The sequence below is a fragment of the Adelges cooleyi genome, unplaced genomic scaffold (assembly GCF_023614345.1).
Source record: "Adelges cooleyi isolate 19-005CV unplaced genomic scaffold, UGA_ACOO_1.1 ACOO_flye_CR_arks_rails_tigmint_CR_PRNA_1, whole genome shotgun sequence".
NCBI classification, from domain to species: Eukaryota; Metazoa; Arthropoda; class Insecta; order Hemiptera; family Adelgidae; genus Adelges; species Adelges cooleyi.
In genome coordinates, this window is record NW_026095751.1 from 1,824,706 (window position 1) to 1,841,210 (window position 16,505).

The window sequence follows — 16,505 nt, forward strand, 5'->3', positions numbered from 1 at the left end:
CCTACTCTGGCTTGGTTTAGCCCGCTGGCCCAAACCGGTGCTCCGTAGAGGAGAATGGAGTGGACGACACTGACGAGTAGCCTCCGCCTTGGCTCACGGGGGCCGCCGATGTTAGGCATAAGCCTAGTCAACGACGTGAGCGCACCCTGCGCTTTGACCGCCGCGGCTTTGGCGTGCTGCTTGAAGTTAAGCTTGCGGTCGACTAGCATTCCAAGATAGTTGATCGTCTCTCCCAGTTTAACTTCTACCCCGTTCAGGAAGATACGCGGATCGCTAACCTTGTACCTGATCATCACCGCTTCCGTCTTCTCGACGGCGAGTTGGAGATGCAGCTCCCGGAACTTTGCTGCCACCGCACACAGAGCTCGGTTTGTCCTATCTTCCACCTCCTCGACCGTCTTGCGGGAGGCGATGATCAACGTGTCGTCCGCGAAACCGATGACCGTCGCCTGGTCCGGTAGATCGGCTCGCAGCACCGCGTCATACGTAAGGTTCCACAAGGTCGGACCGACCACCGAACCTTGTGGAACGCCGCAGGTTACCCCGATGGTGACTTCTCCACCGTCAGCTGTTGGGCATGCGACCCTGGCTGCTCGCTCCGAGAAATAGGACCGGAAGATGCGCTGCAGGTACAGCGGCACTTCCCATTCCTGTAGGGCCCGCATGATGTGGCGCCAGCCGATCGAATTAAACGCGTTCTTCACGTCCAAGCTGACAGCCACACATACTTTGCGTGCGTTTATCGCTGTCTGGGCCTCATCCCGGAGCAAACGCACTGCGTCATCCATCAATCTTCTCTTCCGAAAGCCGAACTGCCGGTCGGAGAGTTCACCTCTCTCCTCGAGGTGTTTCTCCAGTCGACGAACTAGTAAGAGCTCCATCAACTTCCCCACGTCGTTCAGGAGACACAAAGGGCGGTACGATGATGGCTCACCGGCCGGCTTTTGGCCTTTACGAAGCAGTACCACTCGGGCCTGCTTCCAACGGGTGGGGAAGCTTCCTGCTTTGAGGCAGGCGTTGAGCGTGTCGGCTACAAAGTCGGGGTCTGCCTTGTAGACCGATGCCAGGATCGCATTGCTGATACAGTCTGGTCCCGGGGCCTTCCTTTTGCCCTTTACGCGTGCCACCGCTGCTCCTATTTCTCCCCGTGAGAATTCCGGAGCCTCCGGTGCTAGTGGCGATAAGACAGGGTCGAGTGTCACTGCCCTGTTGTCCGGGAACAGGCCTCTCGTCACCTTCTCCAACGTGGCGGCTTCCATGCGGTCCGTATCTGGGGCCCCCTTAAGCTTTCTCATCACGAGCCTGTATGGATTGCCCCAAGGATCGCGGTCCACCGACTGTACCAGCTCGCTCCAACAGTTTCTCTTGCTGCGTTGAACGGCTCTCTTTAAATTTTTCCTGGCGTCCTTGAGGGCCGAAAGGGCTGCTGCGAAGATGTCGCTGGCATCCGTTTTGCCCCCAGTTCTTCTGGCCGCTTCGCGTGTGGAAGCACGATTGACGGCTCTTCTAGCCCTTGTGCAATCTGCACGCAGGCCAGCTATCTCCTCTGTCCACCAGTGGGCAGGCGGTTTGGACCGCGGATGTCCTCTCCTAGCCGGGAGAGAAGAGTCACAGGCGATTGTAACTCTCCTCTCGAACTCGGCTGCCCACCACTCCGAGCGTTCAGTCGAGTCTTCGGGAGGCTCTTCCTCCACCCGGCCCCATTTTGCAAGGTTCTATCCGGTTCGGAAAGCCTCTAGGTCGATCCCCTTGGCAGTATTCCATCCTCGTACCTGGAGGTGGGTTGGCGGGCTTGCTGGGGTGGTGCCCGCGGTCACCTCGAACTCGATGGCGTGATGGTCAGATTGGTTGTCCACCTCTGACCGCACCCTCCATCCCCTTAACATGCGTGCAGCGGGTTCGGAGGCCATCGTAACGTCTACGATGGAGCCAGCACCCCTACCCACAAAGGTAGGTTCCGTCCCCTCGTTAACGATGATCATGCCCAGTGTGTCAGCAACTGAGACCAAGCCATCTCCGCGCGCGTCGGTTACCCAGTTTCCCCAGGCAGCCGAACGCGCGTTGAAGTCGCCCGCAATGATGACCTTACTGGCTGGCCCAAGGGACCGCACGCTGGTCTCCAACCTTTCCAAAAAGGAGACAAAACGGGCTGGCGGGATGTTTGGCGAGACGTAACAGCTATAGACGTGTGTGCCACCTATCCTTGCTGCCACGTACTCTACATCCCTCTCGACGGATCCCACCGTCACTCCTGTCCCGAACACTCCCAGGGCCGCTCGACCAGTGTCGGTGCTAGTTAGCCAGCCACCGACTCCGTGTGCCTGCCTGTACGGGTCCGAGGCTATGACCACGTCGATCGCTTCCTCAGCGATCGTCTGGGCCAGGGCGTCCTGGGCCAGCCTACAATGGTTGAGGTTCGTTTGGAGGAGCCTCATACACCAGGCTGGCCGGTAGAAGGACCCTGCATTGGGTCCATCTCCATAAAGGACACCTCATCCTCGGCGTCGATATCCTCTATAACCACCAAGATCTTCTTTTTATGCTGGGGTGGTTGTTTCGTTAGCTCGTCGAACGACTTGCGGTCCTCCCTGGACGCCTTGCATTCGATGATCTTGTGGTCTTTCGACCCGCATCTAAAGCAACCACCCTTCCTATCTGGGCCAGTGCAACCTTTCATTAGATGTCCAACTCCCAGGCACCTGAAACAACGTCGCGTTGTTCGGTCGCCTTCAGGTTTCTCCTTGATCGATGGTTTTTCCTTGCTTGCACCTTCTGGCAGCCTGGAGGTGTTGGTTATGGTCCTGTTCCTCCTCTTCCTCTTTCTCTTCTCTTGCGGTGGGTTAGTGGTAGCATTGACTTCGGTTTTTTCTTGGCAGTCCTTCGCTGCGTGCCCCTCTTTATGGCACCGGAAGCACCGTCCCGACCGGTCTGGTCCGTTGCAGCGGGTGGACGTGTGGCCCCGCTCCAAACATCTGAAGCATCGTGGACCCTTGTCATCCATGACCCTGACGTGACAAGTTGTCCATTTGACACTTAGTTTCTTGGCTTCGACCAATTGTGCGGCTACCTTTAGCGGGGCCAATAAGCGGGCTACTCCTTTGGTCCCGTCTTTGCCCCTCGAAACCACCGGAAGGCGCACGTCGTTCCAGTGGGCTGCCACTGGGCCGTCCTTAACGATGCTTCTGATGGCCTCCGTCCTTGATGCCCTCCTATTCAGGTCTTCTGCTGAAGGCTCTTTCCTAGGGGGGGGCCGCTCACACCTGCCTTTTTGCCCTTGCTGACAACTTCTATTCACTTCGGCTTGGCTTGTGCGCTTTGGGCAGGGGACATACTCGTCTTGGTGGACTGCTCGGCCTGGGTTCGCTCCGACTCACTCACCCCGCTGCTTTCTCCTAGCGGAGGGAAGTCCTGTCTAACCTGGGTGTTGCCCTTTTTAGGTTTCATTTTGCATCCGTTTTTGGGGGATGAGGGGCCTCCTTTCGCCGTCTCTGCTTTCGGTGGGCTGGTGTGTGTCACCCCGTCGACCCTCAGTGGCCTTTTCCTTTTACCGATCCCTTCGATCAGCCCGGTCAGATTCTTAGCCGCGACTAATACCCCTTCCGTTTCTTGCACTGACCGCGGCTTCGATAGCTTCGACGTTCTCTTTGAGCGTTCTCATGTCCTGGTCGCTTTCTGCCAGGCACGCATTTGTCGGCTGCTGTTGTGGGTTCTCTCTGATTGCCAGGAGACAATCTAAGCCGCGCACAAATAATATAAATTTGTCAGCCGCCTCCTTCACAGTTTCAGGCAACTCAACGTTTGCCATTGCCATATGAAGGGCTTCAGCTTGGGCTGCTGCTCTTTCCATTCCGGCCGTCAAGATTCCCTCTACTTGCTCGGGGTTTTCCTTTGGCGACCCATCCACGTTAAGGAGATCCTCCTCCCCAAAGGAAGTCTCCGGCTTGGCTCTCTTTGTAGTCCTACGCCCAAAGGTCTTTTTGGGTCGTTCTCCGTTTCCTGTTGCTGCAGTAGTGTCGATGGACATTGAGGTTTGTCCACCCGTGTACGCCTGCTCTTCACGCACACAATCAGTAGTTTCGATGGCATTGATGCCACCGCCTGGGGCCTGACTCGACGCCCCTCCCGGTAGGTCACGATCGCTTGACGACGGTGCCGGAGAGCTCGCGATATGACTCTCCACCACCGGCGACTGGGTGTCCGAAGCCCCTGTCGCAGTAACGGTTTGCTCTTTGCCTTGTAATTCCATATTTTCTCGATTGATTTTTTGTTGAAGGCCATACAGCTGTGGTGGGTTCAACCTCCTCACCGCAGGGGTCCTATTTCCGGTCGTTGATTCCGCGGTTTCTGTATTTTTTCCAATTTCGAATCCATCTCCAATTTTCCTTGTTCCGTTTCCAGTCTGTTCCCCGGTGCTCGCCATCTTTTCCAAGCAATATTCGTACAAGCCAGGCGAGTATATCGTCCCACGGTCGTGGATGATGCTCGATATAAAGTCGGACACCTTGTCGTCTACAAATCCTGAGTCACTTGGGGACGTGGGTACCACCTTGTTCTCGCGCCCTTTTTCTCCTTGCAGGGCCCCCGAATCACTATCTCGTTCATTTAGATGAACGGGAGAGACCGGTGCCCTGTCCTGTTCTTCCTTGGCAGCTGCTGCAGTGGGGGGTTGCTCCATCCCCCCTATTTCCGGCGATGCGTCACCATCCCGTTCAATCTTGTGAACGGGTGGTACCGCAAATCCGCCTTTTGCCCTGTCGCATATTTGAGTGGGTGCCAGCGTGCTAATCTCCCCCTCCTTCATGCGGTCCCTATTATCGCCAGTGGCTTGCAGTGCATGGTCCAACACTTTTTTCCCGCCAACTACAGTCGATGCGGTAGCAGCCGTTGTCGCCGCAGGCCTACCCACGACGCCGCTTTCTCTGCTAGCGCCCACTGGTGGCTCTTCCAGCTTGGGATGTCCCGGCCGCCGTTGTTGATCACCGTCCCATTTACTTTGGGTCCAAACAACGAGGCATTGAAGGAGGAGTTTTTACTTGCAAACCCCCCAAGCAGTCCGATCCCTCCGGCGGCCGCGGCTGCTCCTGTCGATGCCCATCCCGCACCTTTCTTGTTTCCCTCCTTCTCGCTTTCCCCCCTGGTGTTCTTCTCCCACTTTTCCCCTCCGTAGCTGCTTTTTTTACGGGAAACGGCGGGGGAAGGATTTCGGCCTAGCTTGGATGTTGAGGCACGGCTAGTACTCAACGAATTTTTGACAAATGTCTCCTCCGTCGTGTCCAAAAACGACGGAAAAGAAGAGGTCGTTATGTTGAGCGTCGAGTCCAAAAGGCCCTTTCTCGAACCCCTTGGTGTGCTCGAAGCGCTAATATGCTTTGAGCTAAACGGCCACGGCATCGTTTACTGTTATTTGTATTTTATTATTATGTTTTATTTTATTTCACTCTTTCTCCAAAAATGAAATTTTTAATTAAATAATAAAAAAAAACAAAAATAGCAAGGAAATTAATTCCTAACGCATATGACACGCGTTGTAAACACGGCCTAGTTCCACGGCCTACTTTCCGCGCGCCGTTGAAATTCCGCGGCCTACAGTCAAATATGTAATTCGACGCCGCGACGGCGCGTGCCGGCTCAGCACTAAATTAAAAAGCCCAGTTAAACAAAAGCCATAGCACTTACGGTTTACCGACTTGGCTTTTCGTGTTCCCTGGAAGGAACTTTGTCAGTGCTTCTTCGAATCGCGGTTCTGCGACCACCCAGGGCCGAGTTATTAGAGTTTGACTTTGGGCCCGTCCACCGTACGTGTCGACAACTCTTGCATTAACGCCCGTGGTAATATATTATAACACTATCATTACACACACGCTATTATACAATTTGAACAAACTTTAAACACGCGTAGGAAGTTCGATTTTGGGCTCAGCGACCAGCGAGACCCCGCGTTAGAACCGTTGGGCCGAGCCTAAATTTTTGACCCGTAAAGCACAAAAAACGGGCACTGCAATTTTCTAATGCACTCACTTTATCGCGGAGCGGCCAGAAACGCGTACACACACGACGGCTGCTCACACACGATTCAAAATAATAAATCTAGGTAGAACAAAAAAAACACTTGTTTTTCATAAAAAAAAAATAGTAAATTGTATTTGTAAAACCCATCCTTGTCCTTTACGTAAAAATTAAAAAAAATGTAGAACACTAACAGCTATTTGTCTTTTGTCTATATTATCAAAACGCATATAACACAAGTTTTATTTAAAATTAAAAATGTTAGTTGAATACATTCAAAACCTAAATTAAAACTATTAGTATGCTTATATATGTAATATGTATAGATAAAATCACTTTCAGATAAACACTTCGAAGCGTATCTGTAGATACATATAAAATCACTGTCAATAATTTGCTTAAACTTGTATTTTTAGTGTAAGGTGGATACAATTAGGGAAAACACAATTTCCTATTTTGTTTTGCTTTGTCAAAAACATCAAATGTACCATTTTTTGTAAAAGAAATAAATAAAAAAGTATGTTGTATTAAAAGTATTTTTCGAATACCTGTTGACTGTATTTTTTTTACTATCAGCAACAAAGACGTGGCAGCTAAGGTTAATTTATATTCTTAATAAGCAGAGAACGAGTTATTTAACATTTGTATAAGGTTTTAATATTTAAATATTACATTTACAAATCGCACAAATGTTACAGTATTTGACAAAAACAAAATAAACCCACACACACTCACCTTTTAGAATTATAAGAATTACTACACAAAATTAAAAAAATAAGCTAGCAGAATTTTAAAAAGCCATAAAATAAATACATTAAATAGTCTGAATATGACGATAGTTTGTTGTAGTAAATTTGTAGCCCTGAAATATTGATATAATAAATAAATTTATAATGCTATAATAATACAATATGTAAATTTATATATATTATACAAATGTATAATATATAAATGTATATATATATCCTTTGGTTCGGGAAGTCCGCAGTTTTTATAAATAATTGTTTGAATAACTAATAGTGGCAAAAGCGTCCTAAAAAAAACTCCTTAGAAAACAGTAATAAGCATAAATAGTATTTTTTGTACTTCGATATGTTTACGGTTGATGGTTGGTTTACAATATGTCTTGCCATTGTGTCCAATATCATATATCATATATTATAACGTGATATCATTTTTTCACAAATCATTATGTTTTTACCCCCTCGAAAACTAGTTTTTTTGATAGCAACTTTTGAAACTTAATAAGAAAGGAAAAATTTGTTTAACTTTTTAAATTAGGAATATTATAATAAACATTTGGTTGATAAACAGTTTTGGATAATTATTTTTAAAGTTAAAATAGTTTAAAAGTTAGGACAAGGGAGGATGTGCGGTCGGAAAGTGATAAAAATATTACTACACTCCACCTTTCCTCCTGCCCTGAACTAGAAACTTTAATAACTTCAAAAATGATTATCCAAAACAAGTTATCGACCAGTCAAAAATGTTAGTGAAATATTCTTAATTTAAAAAGTTAAAAAAAAATATACGTTACCATTTAAGTTTCTTCATCTATCAAAGAAACTAAGTTTCAAGGGAGGTAAAAACACTATGAAAAAACAATTAAACTATTAATTAAACACATTGTGATAATGAGTGGCCCATGATAAAATATGAATCACCCGGTTTTCTTTATTTATTTTATTGAATATTTACATATATACAATTATGCACAACAGTAAATTATTATGCTCATGTAGGCATTTATTAACCAAACAGTAATAATATAAATATATGGGTATTCGGTGTAAATGGTTTTTATGGAACAGTTTGAAAACGACTTAAAAGCTGATTGCCTAAGAGGTGTACACTAAGTATACATTAAAAGAACACAAACAACCGAACCGAATACATTTGATAAAATAACTTGTTTTCGATAGCAAAAATAAACCATGTAATATTATGTCATATTATTTGTACATTTTGGGTAACGCGAAGTAGACTTATTATTTCTTCCAGGCTTTGCTTATAAAAATTGAAAACCTTGAACAGAAGTAACTATTAACAGAAGTATACATTTGCTCATTACTCAAACGCACACAGTGTTTCATCATTAACTTTGAACTTCCAAAAAAATACAGAATGATTCTTAAAACTGGTTCAACAATACTAAATTAACGCATATATTGTGTTTTAAAATAAGACAACGCGAAGCAGCAAAGCAATATAGAATAAAAAACACTTCACCATCGTTAAATAAAACCATGTTATTGTCTCAGTTATACGGGTTCGCATAACCATCACGATTTTTTTTGTACAAACTTAATACAACAAAAGACTGAAACACACCGAATAAATTAGAATTGCGATCTTATAGATCCGGAACACAGTAATTAAGGGGCTTTACATTTGCAAGTATTTTTAATTGAACAATTCATGCAAAACGTTCCATGAACGCATAATCCCAAATATTTTTTTTATTAAAAATACAGTAGGCTCCGTTTTACTGAACACATCAGTGCTGTTGGCATAGTGAACTTAAAGTCTGTGCCGCGTAAGCTTACAAATAAATGTAAACGGCAGCGAAGTTTAAAGAGTAATGTTCAAGGTGTTGATTTTGACCGGCTATATTTAAACAACGTAATTGAGGACAAAAAGATAATGGATAATCTTACTAAAAGTTTTGGAGGCTTAAAAAATAGTGACGAAATTATAGATGTGCTGTCTACTAAGATGAAATCGGTTAAAAATCCAATGTCATCGTTATATATAATTGTTAACTCGCTGCAATGTGTTCACAAATATTTTATTGTATTGTTAAAAACAATAATGTTACGCGTTGTTCAGGCATTTGTGAACCACTTGGAATCGCTAAAAATGTTTCAGCCAAAAACATATTTAGGATCATTTACCGATATATTGAAGGAATTCGCGATGATCTTGAAATAAGGCATCCAGGATGATTTTCAAATAGTAATTTACGAGTTAGATGAAAGGAAAACAAAACATATGGCAGTTATTAATATCTTAACATCCAATAAATTGTCTGATAGGATCAAACTTTTACGGGAATTTTATGACGGTTATAGATATAAAGTGAAAATGGACTACGATCAAAAAATATCATTGGATAAAGGTGGACTTAAAAAAGATCTCAAGGACTCTGAAAACAATGTCAAAGATGGAACTGACGCTACTAAAACCATAATACATACTGAAATTGTCGAAAATAATATTCAGGATACTATTGAGTGTGCTGAATGTACTGAAGCTACTAAGACCACATCGAATAAGAAAGAAATAAAACCAAAGATTTTGAATACTATTAAATGTGTGAAAAGTTGGTCAATTATTTAAAACAAATTTTAGATGGTGTGGATTTTTCTGCTATTAAAAATTTTATTTATCAGACTTTTCCTTAAGATTTAATATAATTTTTCATAATTACATTAAATATCTAAACATATGATTTGTTAAATTTTTTTAAAAAAATTATTCTCCTTTAACTTCGTTAATTAACTTGTTTTAGCCCAAAAATAAAAACTATTTATTTCTTTAAACGTTTACCGACCTCTCGGTAAACGTTTATGTTTCCTCATAGTTTTTTTTTATTATAATAATATTTATCACCGATTCAGGTTGGAATATGAATGGAGATGCTAGAAGTAACATAATTTTTATATTCCTCAGCCCTAAATCCGTGATAAAATTATTATAATAAAAAAAAACTATCAGAAAACATAGATTTTTATTTTTCTATTATAAATTTGGATGCTGCATCGTGTGAATGTTTTGTTTTTCTTAATTGGTTTTAAAACTTTAATTGTATTTATTTCCTCTTATTAATATTTTTTTTTGTAATAAACATTATAAATGTCTACAGTTGCAGAATAATTTCAACTATATTCGTTACGTTGATATTTGTGATAGCACTACAAAATGGGTATTGGCTTTAACACTATAAAATATTTCACGTTACATAATGCATAACAAATTTTATATTGTATTATTTGATACGATTGTAATATCTCCTTCTTATGTTTAATGTACTAAAATCATAATTTTTACATACATTATAGATAATCATTATTAAGATAACACAAAATAATATGAATATAGTCGATAATATAATAGATAATAAATTCAATAGGATTTAACTACAATAAGGGCGGACTTATTTTTTTGCAATTTTTTTAAAAATCAGAGAAAAACTTAAAGTATTGAAATTAATAAATCTAATATAATACAGACGTAAGAAATATTATTCTTTTATAATGAATAGTGATACATAAAATAACACAATCTATTATATTATACGTTTAAAGAAATAAATAGTTTTTATTTTTGGACTAAAACAAGTTAATTAACGAAGTTAAAGGAGAATAATTTTTTTAAAAAAATTTAACAAATCATATGTTTAGATATTTAATGTAATTATGAAAAATTATATTAAATCTTAAGGAAAAGTCTGATAAATAAAATTTTTAATAGCAGAAAAATCCACACCATCTAAAATTTGTTTTAAATAATTGACCAACTTTTCACACATTTAATAGTATTCAAAATCTTTGGTTTTATTTCTTTCTTATTCGATGTGGTCTTAGTAGCTTCAGTACATTCAGCACACTCAATAGTATCCTGAATATTGTTTTCGACAATTTCAGTATGTATTATGGTTTTAGTAGCGTCAGTTCCATCTTTGACATTGTTTTCAGAGTCCTTGAGATCTTTTTCAAGTCCACCTTTATCCAATGATATTTTTTGATCGTAGTCCATTTTCACTTTATATCTATAACCGTCATAAAATTCCCGTAAAAGTTTAATCCTATCAGACAATTTATTGGATGTTAAGATATTAATAACTGCCATATGTTTTGTTTTCCACTCATAAATCAAAGTAGGTGGCTCCATTGGTTGCCCCCCTACTTCATGTTTTGTTATTCACTTATTATTGTTTACTAATAATTTACTGTTGTGCATAATTGTATAGATGTAAATATTCAATAAAATAAATAAAGAAAACCAGGTGATTCATATTTTATCATGGGCCACTCATTATCACAATGTGTTTAATTAATAGTTTAATTTTTTTCTCATAGTGCTTTTATCTCCCTCGAAACTTAGTTTTTTTGATACAATTTTTTGACTCTTAAATGGTAATGTATATTTTTTTTAAACTTTTTAAATTAAGAATATTTCACTAACATTTTTTACTGGTCAGTAACTAGTTTTGGATAATAATTTTGAAGTTATTAAAGTTTCTAGTTTAGGGCAGGAGGAAAGGTTGAGTGTAGTAATATTTTTATCACTTTCCGACCGCACATCCGCTCCTGTCCTACTTTTAACTTTTAACTTTAAAAATAATTATCCAAAACTGGTTATCATCCAAATGTTTATTATAATATTCCAAATTTAAAAAGTTTTTTTTATTTTTTTTATTAAAATAAAGACAATATTTACAATCTATACAATAAAACAATAGGTAAATGAGCTGAAATAGAAACTAGACAAGACGACGTGAAAGAAGGAAGCGTCCATTAACACTACTTCCAAATAGGAATTTAAATTTTCAGTTTAAGGTTCAAAAAAGTGATCTTAAGGGTGTTAGGCTGGATTAGAGGGCTTAATTGAGTCGCTCTAGTAGTGAGGGTTGCATAGTAGGGCTGACCACGGGTGAATTAGGTGACCCACCAACCCCACAAATGTAAGACCCAACACGATCCCCGAACCCTAACACCATATGTAAATATTTGTAAATTGTGTTTTATGTAATCGAGAAAAAAAGGAAATATATTGTTGTTCTAAAAGACCGAGTAGAGTCATTCGTAGAACAAAAGAAGTAAGGTTCAACGGCAACAACCGGAGGATCGCTTCAACCATATCTACATTAACCCAAAAAAATCCAGCTCGATATAATTTTGGGACCTCTACACATGTGTATATTCGATCGAAAACAATTGTCTTAAAATTTAACCGTACTATGTAACGCGTAATCTGGTAATATTTACGAAAACTTAAGTGCATTTCTAATACTTATTCGATGCATAATTCACAGTCTAAACCAGTACACTTCAAACCAGCACTTAAATACATTTTTCAAATAAATGAGTTATACCCCAGATCTTCAACTTTTTATCTAATCATTTTCATAAAATATAATTATGTATAAAATATTATCATATATTTGTTCTTAACTCAATCTGTATGACCAACAAAAATATGAGTCAAGTTCGATCAGTCAATTTGTAAATTTTTTGTAGTTATCGTTTTCAAACATTGCTTCGAAATATTGCAATATAAGTCGTATCATGAATTCATCCTTTCCTGAAAACGGTCTAAAATTGTCGAAAAATCCAATATGTCCTCCTCTTGCAGTTAACAAAATAGCAACATTTTCTGTAGTGGAAGCTAGTTCTATAGGTACATCTAAAATTAAAATTGACAATAATTAATGTCTGAAAGTACTTATTGTGTACAATTTAAGTTCTCCGAAAATTCTACATTTAAAAAATCGGCCCGGTGTTTAAAAATATGTATTTATTTAATGTATAAACTAAACAGATATAAAGGGTGATTTTTTTTATCATTAACCACTCAATATCTCGTAGGGTTTAATAAGAAATAAAATAGAATTTTTTTTCATATTGTTATTATACAATGTGATCTCAATTTTTCAGTATTTATTTTTACCCCCTTCCTACTTAGTTGTTTTGATAGCAACTTTTGAAGCTTAAATGGTAACATATATATATTTTATTATCTTTTTAAATTGATCATAATTTACTAAAAATGTTGACTGGTCGGTAACCAGTTTCGGATGATCATTTTTCAATTTATAAGTGTTTTGAAGTTATGATGGGAGAGGAAGTGCGGTTGGGAAATGCGCGCAGATAAAAATAATACTACACCTCACCTTTCCTCCTGCCCTAAACATGAAACTTCAATAACTTTAAAAATAAATAACCGAAACTCGTTATCGACAAGTCAAAATTTGTAGTACAATATTCTCAACCTAAAAAGTTAAAAAATATATACGTTAACATTTAAGTTTCAAAAGTTGCTATCCAAAAAACTGAGTTAGGAGGGGGGTAAAAACAAATAAAAATGGGAAAAATTAAGATCACATTGTAACTAGGTAAATGAAACATAGGTAAATGAAAAACATTTCCTAACTTAAGTTTTATAATAAAAATAAAAAATAATAATGTATGCAAGATGTAGTTCTATCTTGGTAACAATATTTTAACATGATTTTACCGGGTTTTAAAGATATAGGATCATCAGCAGCACTCAAACACAAACATGGTATATTAAAGCGGTTTATTTTGTCATGTATTGAAAAAGAATCATAGTAATCATCAATCGTGTCGTAGTCGAACATTTTAATTGTGAAATTTCTACAAAACTCGTCTCCAGTTTTACTCTGAAATCAAAAAAAAATTGAGTAAATTATATTTTAGACAAAACCGTTACACGTCTTCATACCTTAATTACTTCATTGTAATTCCACTTTTGGTTTGGACAGTCAAGGACTTTCCTATTCCTAAATGGAAATATTAAATGTGATATATAAGTTATACATAAAAAAACATACTTTTGTGGCGGAATATAAAATAACAAACTTCTTCACAAAATGTATAAGGCAACGTGTAAAATACGAATCAATCATACGGTTCATGGTACTTGTTGACATAGATGATGCGGAAGACTTTATATTCCAAGCCACTGATACAAACATTGCAGCACTCAAATGTTTATGAGTATATTGATCGTTAGAATACATATAAATTCCTAACAACGAACTATAAAACAAAAATGTTTAATATATAAACAATTATAACAGTTACGGTTACTTACCTACCCATCGATATTCCTAAACCACCTAAAACAGTTTTGGGGTACTTTTGTTTTACATGATGAATAACCTCTGTAAGATCTTCTATATTGCTTCCGGAATAACTTCTTGGCGTCTAAATATAAAAAATAATCTTTTTTATTTGAAATTGGATAAAAACATTGACAAAACTTAAAACGACTTAAACGAAAAAATTAATAGTGCAATAATTTAAGTAAGGACTTTTCCGTTTTTTCGCCTACTCGATGGGCGTTATATTTTAGTAAACTGGCTTAGAATCGGATGCGTTTATAATAGATTTGTTTAAAAACGACATAGTAGATATTGATTGAGGTTTTGGATAAAAAACTAAAATTATAAGATACCACTATAATGTTATCATATAATGAAAGAACAATATCCATTACAAACAAGTTAAAACGAAAAATATATTGTATTTATCTTTTATTTTATTTATTCATCCATCAAATTTATTTACACTCAGTAAATAATCTACTCTAGACTAAATTGGTTATTAAAAGGAGCTTTCTCAATTAATATAAATATTTATAATATTATCACTAACCTTTAATTTGATTCCAGCCAATCCTCTATAATTAAAAACAACTACTCGAAATCCAGATTTTTGTAGGGCTAATGATGCAGCTCTCACATACCCAGTTCTAGAACTATGGCCAAGCCCAGGTAATATCAAAATCGTGACATCTCCATTTTTTGAATTTTCATTTGGTTCTAAAAAATCTAATGCTACTTGACCGCCATCTTTGAGATCCAGTAATTCTCTAGAAAAAATTAGCTTAATAAATTACGCCATACAATAACATCGACATTATTGAGGTGTACCTGTCATATTTTACGGATGGCACAAATAGATGTCGCATAAAAGCTGCTATCAGAGTATTCACATGAGGTTCAAAACCCAATACCAACGGCCACATTTTTGCTTTTGTAAGGGGCACATTTTGGTAAAGAAATCTCTTGAAATTGCCTTCTTTGCAGTGTAACATAGGTTCCTAAGTGAACAATTTGTTTGTATATTATAATTGTACACATTATTTAAAATGTTAGCGATAACACTAATGTTCATAAATCGTTATTAAAACTGGTTATCGACCAGACAAAATGTTTATTGCTTAAGTACATATTATAATGAGACTAAAAAGTTAAAATGATATCTCAAAAGTGATTTCCAGTCGTACGATAAAGGTTGTATCCTACATTAGTCTTATACTTAAAACAATTGTTGTCTTAAGAAAACCTATTCTACCCTATTGTCTTTCCGGAATTCTAGAGTCTATATTATACTCTTGTTGTTTTATCTTTATGTTTAAGCTTTTAGTTTTTTAAAAATTGTCGAATACCTAACTCTAAAATATATTTATAACTACTTACTTGGACTACAGATGTCAAATAATAATATGTGAATCCAATAACTGCAGTTGATCCGAAAACACCGAGCAAAGAAAAACCACCTAAATTGAATATTTGATTAACAAAAAAATCCATTGTATGAATAACAGTTTTACAATTGGTTAAAATCTTAACAAGAGTAAAGGAAATAAAGTATGCAGAATTGTTATCTATCTATATATATAATTATTATTGAAACGCACTGTTTGAAAACTACACAAGATATGTCTTATTTAGTTAATTTAAACTTTGCGGTTTTATACTAGTTTGGAGGTCAGATGCGATGCATTTTTTTTGCTATTAATTAACATTTAGGTCTATTATAATTAAATTTTGGCATGTGAAACACAATAGAAATTTCAATGGAAAAGTACATGATGAATAACAATAAATGTAGTTTAATATTTTTAGCATTATTTTTAACTTGTTTTAGAGGTCAGTTGCATTTCATTTGTTTTTATTTATTTAACTTGAATAACTCATTTTTTTATTACAATTGCATTTTTTCTTGTGTGAAACAATGAAACAATAAATAATTTATATAAGTTGCTTGCATAATTAGTTTTCGTAGAAAAAATGATTTAAGTATGAGAAAAAAAATGCTTTAATTCTTTAATAATGATATCAAATAATAATATGTAAATCCATTAATTGCAGTTGAACCAAAAACGTAGATTAAAGAAAAACGACTTAAGTTTAATGTATAAAGTATCTACTTTATATTATAATATTATTATTGAACTGCACTGTTTGTAAACTACGTAAGATGTATCTTACTTAGTATATGATATAAGTCGGCATCTAATTTTTTTTTCATATTGTATGCTGATTGCATGAATCATTGAAACACATTTTGTTTTTTTTCCATTTTAGTTTACTCGTTTAAGAAGGTAGCGTACGGTATATCAATACATTATGAAGTTGTATATGTGTTATAGTATTTTTTTTAAATACTGTAAGACCATGGCTAACAAAATAACAGTTTCAATAGAATTTGTTTTTAACGTGCATATGAAATTATTCAATTTTGTATGAAAATAATTAAATACAATATAATTTAATACATTTAATGACAAGTTCCAGTATCGTTTTTAAAACATTTTCTATTAAACAATTCCATCAATAAACAAACTAAATAATGATAAGCAATTTATTACATTTATACTGTTTTTATAATGTTCTAAAATGTTGTAATAAGTGTTTTTTAGACTCATTTCCCAAAAAATAATTTATCAAATTATGGTCACCTAAC

General features: G+C 37.5%; 1 protein-coding gene across 6 annotated transcripts in view; it reads right to left on the reverse strand.

The window, feature by feature from the left end:
* Positions 1-16,505, reverse strand: part of LOC126845700 (phospholipase ABHD3-like) — a 53,144-nt gene that overhangs the window by 23,437 nt on the left and 13,202 nt on the right. The window contains exons 1-9 of one of the 6 annotated variants that reach the window (XM_050584657.1): positions 15,236-15,420; positions 14,687-14,856; positions 14,409-14,625; positions 13,846-13,958; positions 13,611-13,790; positions 13,474-13,531; positions 13,246-13,411; positions 12,184-12,414; positions 10,690-10,777 (exon numbers count right to left, since the gene is read on the reverse strand). In XM_050584657.1, coding sequence (XP_050440614.1) covers positions 12,227-12,414; positions 13,246-13,411; positions 13,474-13,531; positions 13,611-13,790; positions 13,846-13,958; positions 14,409-14,625; positions 14,687-14,856; positions 15,236-15,349 — 1,206 coding nt within the window. In that variant the 5' untranslated portion in view covers positions 15,350-15,420 and the 3' untranslated portion in view covers positions 10,690-10,777; positions 12,184-12,226. Of the gene's footprint in view, positions 1-10,689; positions 10,778-11,577; positions 12,415-13,245; positions 13,412-13,473; positions 13,532-13,610; positions 13,791-13,845; positions 13,959-14,408; positions 14,626-14,686; positions 14,857-15,235; positions 15,421-15,456; positions 15,476-16,505 lie in introns of those variants that run through there. The other 5 variants (XM_050585002.1, XM_050584912.1, XM_050584575.1 and 2 more) reach the window with 5 other exon arrangements.